The sequence below is a fragment of the Linepithema humile genome, chromosome 4, assembly GCF_040581485.1.
Source record: "Linepithema humile isolate Giens D197 chromosome 4, Lhum_UNIL_v1.0, whole genome shotgun sequence".
Taxonomy (NCBI): Eukaryota; Metazoa; Arthropoda; class Insecta; order Hymenoptera; family Formicidae; genus Linepithema; species Linepithema humile.
The window spans coordinates 30,572,160-30,579,938 of record NC_090131.1 but is presented as its reverse complement, the minus strand read 5'-3'; the positions used below and the strand labels follow the sequence as shown (position 1 = coordinate 30,579,938).

The following is a 7,779-nucleotide window of genomic DNA, read 5'->3' as shown; positions in this document are numbered from 1 at the left end:
AAATAGAAGCACTATGATGTATCTCTAATGTATTATTTCTAGAAAAGAAAAAGGCTGATTGGTTACTGCGTACGACACATTTATTTATTAGTTGGTACCACTGCATCGAATGCGATGTACATGTGCATCGGACTCAATGTGAATCGAACGCAATGTGCATCCGTCATAAAGTTTAATATTGAGGAATGACCACAATGGCTGCTATATGTGCTGTTTGACGAAATAATTCTGCCAGTGTATGTTGATTAGAGTAAAAATGATAGCTTTTCTTACTTTATGACGAGTGAAATCTGATTCTGCTTTGAACGCCATGGAGTTAGATTTATCCAACACGTTGATGGCTGATGATCCACGGTTGATCGATCATATTGTAGGCGAAGTTAAATCTCGAGGCATTTTTGATCAATTTCGTAAAGAATGCATCGCTGATGTTGATACAAAGGTGAACAATTTAATTTCTGGTAGCAATCTGTTTTGTAAGAATTTTGACTTTTTTTATAAGATTATTTGTGTAAGTTAGACAGAATTAGTAATTTAATATTTAAACATAAAAATGCCCTTAAAAGTACAATATTATCTACTACTTTTGTAACGTAAATATTATTATATATATGTAATATATGATGTTATTAATTGATTTTAGCCTGCATATCAAAATCTAAGGACAAGGGTTGAAGGTTCAGTAAATTCTTTCCTTAGTAAACAAGTATGGAAACCAGACTTGAACAAGAATCAGCTTAGGGAAACTTTGCGAAAACATATACATGATGCTCCATATCTGGATGCTGGTGTAGAACGAATAGTGGATCAAGTGGTAAATCCCAAGGTTTATTCAGTTTTTATGCCACAAATAGAAGATGTAGTATATAAATTTTTGGGTATAGAGCGACCAAAAATAAAAGAAAAAAATGGTGCTTGTGGTCTTAAGGATTTATTACCTAAAGATTTGGATCCAGTCTCACCAGAGTCTGATAAGAACAGTTTAAAAGACGTGTCTCTTGAATCTATAGATGCGCATGATAATATTGATGAAAAACAAAATGATAAAACTTATGATGAACAGAAATTACCAGGTGAGGAAGTATATCAAGATAAAAATAAGGATGGTTCAGAAAATGGACATATTTTCTTAGAAGAAAAGATGTCCGATGAAGTCTGTAAAACTCTGAATAAGACTGGTAGTAGTTTGAATTTAAATATATCTGGAAGATCGGATGATAAAATGGACGAAGAAGAAGAAGAGGTTAGTCCAACATTTGAACCAATTGATATTATGAACTTAAATGAGTCCAATATTTCCAACGATTCACATTTATCGGGAATCTCGGAATTGACGAGTCATAGATCTAGAAGCCCAGATTTTTCAAATGAATTATCGCGGGACAACTTTGATTGTAGCAATCAAGATTCTCAGCTTAGTAAAGTTTCCTCAGACTCTCGATTGTCGATAGTAACAGACTTTGGTTCTTCTAATCACGGTTTAACACCAGTGCATGATACATCAAAAGACGAAGCAACAAAAGATAAATGTGAAACTAAAAATAATAAAGACAATTTTAAAGCAATTAGGGAATTTGATTCATCTAAAACTAAAACAGGTAAAAGTAGCAGCTTTGACTTTTCCAAAAGTAAAGACACACAAGACTATAAAGATTCGAAGGATTTTAAAAGTACTAAAGGAATATCTCTTAAAGAAAATTCTCGCGATGCTACAGATAGTGGAATAAAAGATAAGTATGAGCATAAGAGCTCGAAAGAAAAAAACAAAGATAGCGAAACCATCAAGTCATCAAAAAGTACAAAAGAAAAAATCAGTAACAAAGATACAAAATATTACAAAGATAGAAGTAACGAGAAGAAGAAAACAAGTAGTCACAGCAGTATGAAGCATAACAAACACAATAAGAATAAACTTAAAGATAAAATTGATCCAATAAGAGAAAGTTCTGACAAAGCTAAAGATCTCTCAGAAAACTTAAAAGATAATTTCAATAAACTCAAGGATGAGAAGGAAACGGAAAAGAAAGATAACAGGGATAAGAAGGATAATATTAATAAAGAAGCAAAAGATCTGAAAGATCTCTATAAAGAAAAAATTAGAGAGCTACGAGAGAAGAAAGAATTAACAGAGAAAGAAAAATTGAATAAGGATAAAGAAATTAAACTTATCAAAGAAACTAAAGAGAGGAAGGATTCTCCAAAGGACAAAAAATCAGACAGGAAAGACCACAAGAGTTCATCGTCATCGTCGTCATCATCGTCGTCAAAAAATCTCCCTGTAGCTCATCACGAAAGCAAAAGTAACAAAACGTCAGAAAAAATTGCGGATGGAAAGGATAAAAGATCAGATTCAAAGGATAAAGCAAAACGAGACGAGAAACGATTGTCGAAAGATAGTAAAAGTAAAAGTCACAGCAGCAAAACGGATTTATCAGAAAAGTCGGATTCAAAGAAAATTTTCAAAAATGAGAAAGAAGATAAGGTTGGAAAAGCAGATGTCAAAAGAGATGTTAAAGCAAGCGGCGAGAAGACAAACGGTAAAAAGGATGCGAAAAATTACCCGCAGCAAAGTAAGAGTTCGGATCGCGGCGAAAAATTGGATAGGAAAGACTCGAAGAACGATAGTCCATCTAAAGAGAAAAAGCGTAGGGAGGAAAAAAAATCGAAGATGAAAGATGATCATTCAAGTTTGCGGAAAAACTCGAATGATCGGCGTTCCACTGACCGAGACGGCTCGAATGGCTCGAACAGCAAGACCTCACCATCCAATAGTTCTAACTCCAACATGATTAGCAACAAATCAGGCACATCGAGTTTGACGAAGGAGAATCACATCACTAATTCCGGTAGCGAAACATCAGATAGTATCGAGGAAACTCAAGTGACTGATTCAAAATCTTCAAAATGTAAATTATCTCATAAAAGCAGTTCGCAACTGTTGACAAATGTTTTGGACAAGAATCGTTCGAAAATGGAAGCAGACAGTACGCATAAAACTAACGTCAAACAAAAAGAAGAGCAAGCAGATTCGTGCGATACAAGTCTACCTCTGAAGAAAAGACTGTTGTCCAGCAAGGATGATGAATCAATTCCCGACGACGTGAAGATTAAGAAGCCAAAGTTTGCGAAGAATATACACGAAGCTAAGAAACTAATAAAACTTAGAAAACAAATGGAAAAGCAGAGACTTAAAGAGGATAAGAAAGTGGAGAAGAATGATACACAGGAAATAGAGCAATCGAGTCAGTCGAGCACAATAAGGGATGGCGACAATCTCGAAGGTGTGCCGGATGACGAACGAGTTCAAATCATAGAGATTCCTGATGAAGAGTACGAGGAACCTTATCCCGAGAAGCACGAGCTTAGTTTAAGATTAGACGAAAGATCTATAATAATGTTAGGAGCTGAGCCTTGTACAAACGAATTGTTAAACAGACATTCTGATCTGAAGCCGACGTTATCCAATATGGAGTTGTGTATAAAGCAATCCTTAAGTGAAATAGTGACAAATGTATCATCGGAGAAAACGACTACGCAAAATTCAAAAATTGACGAGAAAATCGCACAGTCCGATGATTCGTATCAACAATCTTTTATCTCTTCAAGCGATGCTTCTTCAACATCGCACATTGAAAATACCGAGGATTCACAAATATCGGAAGAAAGACATAAGGATAATTTCAAGAAGATTTTTAAGAACGAGAGAGATGCGATTGTCGATACAAAAAAGGATAGTTCGCGAACAGAGAAAAAGCATATGTCACAGGGGCGAGAAGAAGCTGCAGTTCCAGAAAAATTAGAATTTATGGATCCTGATAATACCGAACAATCGACGGAGAAGAATGCAGAAATGCGAAATTACAATCAAGTGGAAATTCAAGATAATAATGAAGAAGCGCGGAACGATAACCGGTTAGAGATACGAGACGACAAATCGCAAGTTAAAAAACAAGCAGAGATGTGTGCGTCATTAAAACCTGACGCAGCAGGATCACACGGCGATTGTATAGAAATCAGATCTTCATCCTTCATTATTAGCGAGGATAATGAAGATTGTCGTTATTTCAAAACTGATAATGAGAAGTCGGAAAAATTTTCTAATTTCTTAGAATCTCTAGAACTGGTGGAGAATTCGTCGTTGGAAGATATAATAGAAAGTCTAGGTGGCAAGATAGTTTCTTCAGTACCGAAGTCCATGGCAGCACCACCGTTGCCGAAATCGCGTAAACGTTCGTCTAGTCCCTTATCAGACATCATGGAAAATAATTCGGATAATAACAATGACGGTCACAAGCGAACATCGTCATCCTCGCCCAATGAGGATGCCGTACACAATGTGAAGAGGAGAAAATTCACCAAGAAACCGAGATCCTCGAGTTTATGCAGTTCGCAGGGGATCTCGAATGGCGAAAATTTTGTCATGCCATTGAGCCCAGACAGCGATGTATCTGCGACAAGCGAGAAGACAACATCGTCTAACGTGATCAAGGAGGAAAGGAGGTACATGTTATCTGTTTTTCACATCTTTATGAAATATAGATTTATACATGTATCTTTCTTTTACTTTGTTGCTTATTTCGTATATTTCGTGCCAGTTCTCTAAGCAGCATAAATTAAACTTATCATAAAGTACTATGAATGTTTTTGTTCAAATATTACTTCAGAAAATTTGTCCTGATATCTAATTTAGTATATCTTAAAATTGCAGCCGCAATAGAAGCAGCCAACGATACTCAAGCGATGATTTATATAAACCACGTCTGTTATTTTCAAGTTCTTCTCGTCGAAGTAGACGATCTAACCAGACATAGCTAGTACCATGCTATGAATTCGTACAGGTGTTGAATAAATTTATAAATCATACAATTTTAAAACACATTTTTTTCTTATCTCGTATAGTAAGTATAGTAAGATATATATAATAATAATAATAATAATATGGTGATTCCTTGTACATTTAGCTTATAATCTGATTAAATATTTTATTACATTACCATAAAACAGTAATAAAATAAGCCAGCGTACGATATCTTTAATTATTTTAGTTTCATAATATATTAAATACTCATATGTTTGAAGTTTTGAACGTTTTATGGAATAATAAAATTATTTATAGATATCCTTACATATTATACATACCTTCATGTGAATGATAAACTTATAAAGTTATATATTTATAAAATATTTTCTCGACATTATAGGCAGCACTTTAAATTGATTCACTAAAAATGTATAACAGTGTATATTATGTATTATATATATTATATATTATATTATATATATTATATACAAAATATATAATATATGAATTATATATATAACAAATTATATATATATACATATATACATATAACAAATTATATATATATATATACAATACACACATATACATATATAATACTGCAATTGTAATTATTAACTTGTTATTTATGAGCGTTACATGCTATATCATTAGTTCTGGAAAATAAGTTTCATATATGTTCTTATCTTTTATGCTATAAGTGGTCTAATTTTTTTTATCTCATAGGAGTATTCTTATAATCAGAACGCCGATATATATGATTAAAAACTCAAGATATGGATTACATAACGATAAAATAAAAAAAATGTTAAATAAGCGCCATGTGCAAAATCTTAAATTTTAAGATACGATTTGATTTATCTCAGAAGGAAAACTGATTAGAAAGAACTAATTAAAAAATTTATATTTTATATATATATAACAAGAAATTTTTTAACAAGGAATCACCCTATATCCAAATGTATTTCCATATGTATTTTCCGCCGCATTCTGTATATATATAAAATTTCATATTTCCTATCATTTTATGTTTATATCACTGTTTTAAAACATAATTATGTTTTTAAATATTTGAACAATGAAATAGTAAAAAATAACAATTAAAATGTAATATTCTAATTACATTTTGTTATTTTTTACTAAAAAATAAAATGTAATTAGAATATTACATTTTTTTAGTAAAAAATAACAAAATGTAATTAGAATATTACATTGTTATTTGTTATTTTTTACTATTTCATTGTTTAGATATTTACAAAAATAACTTAATTATGTTTATTTCTATTAGTTTCCATAATTACAAGCGTTTTTTTTCTGTGATTGCGAAAGCAGTATAATGGTGCGAGTTATGTAATGTTACATCACGCATATTTTTAGAGCCACTTTAATAAATGCATTCTTGGTTTTGTCAGTAATTTTGTAATATCAATAAGTCTGTACAAATATGTATACAAAAAGATATATATTTTATTTCGTTATAAAAATATTATAAAATTATAATTTTTTTTTAATCTTTAATTTATTATAACTGCGTAAGTTTATAAAACTAAAGTTTATAAGTCTTTTAGCATTAAAATTGCTTTCAAATAAAACGAATTTTATATACTTGTTAACTAACAGTATGCATTAATTTACTCATTATTTACTCTACTCATTGTTCAATACGCTTATAAACAAGTTTCCAAAAGAATTACATTTCAAAGTAACAATTCCAATTGTGTATTAATTTTTAATTTGAAATTCTAACTTTATTACATACAATATGAACTGTTTGATAACGTTATAAGTTTTATCATTTTTACACGTACTTGTGCGTACAATACAAAGTTTATGTAATCATTGTTAATTCTCAATCGTTTTCGGAACACTGTTATAATCGTTTCCGGAATATTTTGCCATGTCATCAACATTATCACAATTATTTAAGCGTGTATTAAAGAGATTCGGTAAAATCTCGTATTTTTCTCGTTATAATAATTACAAATATCTTGGAGGCGCGACATTGATTGATTCAACTTCCAGCCGCCGATCCCAATCGACGACCAAGGTCATCGCAACTATGTACGACGTTTAGAGTGATACAGCGATTAGATAATAAACGATAGCCGGCATTGCATGTCGTCGCGAGCTTCTCTGTCGACTCATGCTTGTTTATTTTCTGCATGTTTTGTGACCGAAGTATACTGCTTACAATTGCACTACACGTTGGTCGACCTTGCCACTTAACTTATTTCTTTGCTGAGAGTATAATACGCGCCGTCATGTGATATGTATATATGTACATGTATACGTGTGTCGTTTCTGATTTTTATGCATCGTGTGAATCAATTGAAATTTAATACAATTGTCGAGGAAGAAGGAAATTCGCAGCAAGCATACTTTCTCGTCTTACAAAACGTATAATCATGCTTTCCACAAATAAATCAACTGACTCAAGGATTTATCATCCGCATGATGTATAATTCTACCATATATGCGTTTGCAAAACGCTAGCCATTATCTGCGTGAGCGTTGTAACTTTTTAAATAAATAAAAAAAAAATGTAAAGCACACATTGCGTCGTGTACGTATTCTATGTATTCGTCATGCTTAGAGAAAAGATATTTACGTCACTTGATAAAATATAATTAACGCTGCAGCGAAGAAGCATTTCCTGCGTTTTACTATAGCAATCGCTATGGCGCAACATGATGCAAAACTTCGTTAAACGACGATAACTCACATTTTACATAAAATGAGAACAATTTTAGAGTTAACGAAAAAGTTTTTACAATGAATCTCGCTTTTTTATGCATTCAGATAATCACAGCGCGCGTATGCGTGTTTGTGACCAGGCGCCACAAAACCGGGAAGGGGGCAGAGGGGGCGATCCAGAGACGATTCAAATTTTTGTTTTCCTCAGGTATTTCATGACCAAACAGTTGCTATAGCACATATTGAGCATCAAATATTTACATCAAAGGTGGAAAAATAAGTTA

At 32.3% G+C, this 7,779-nt stretch overlaps 1 protein-coding gene across 1 annotated transcript; it reads left to right on the top strand.

The window, feature by feature from the left end:
- Window positions 1-128: 128 nt before the first annotated feature.
- LOC105671138 (Biorientation Defective 1) lies at window positions 129-4,874 on the top strand. The gene is made up of 3 exons (XM_012365068.2): window positions 129-442; window positions 644-4,500; window positions 4,709-4,874. The coding sequence occupies exons 1-3, from the start codon at window positions 311-313 to the stop codon at window positions 4,809-4,811; spliced, it is 4,092 nt and encodes a 1,363-aa protein (XP_012220491.2). The 5' UTR covers window positions 129-310; the 3' UTR covers window positions 4,812-4,874.
- The last annotated feature ends 2,905 nt before the right edge of the window (window positions 4,875-7,779 follow it).

Bases quoted from the DNA above. Each gene is read 5' to 3' on its own strand.
- LOC105671138 (XM_012365068.2), top strand. From the start codon at position 311: ATGGAGTTAGATTTATCCAACACGTTGATGGCTGATGATCCACGGTTG. The intron at 443-643 runs GTGAACAATTTA...AATTGATTTTAG, and splicing joins TCGCTGATGTTGATACAAAG to CCTGCATATCAAAATCTAAG. The intron at 4,501-4,708 runs GTACATGTTATC...TTAAAATTGCAG, and splicing joins GTGATCAAGGAGGAAAGGAG to CCGCAATAGAAGCAGCCAAC.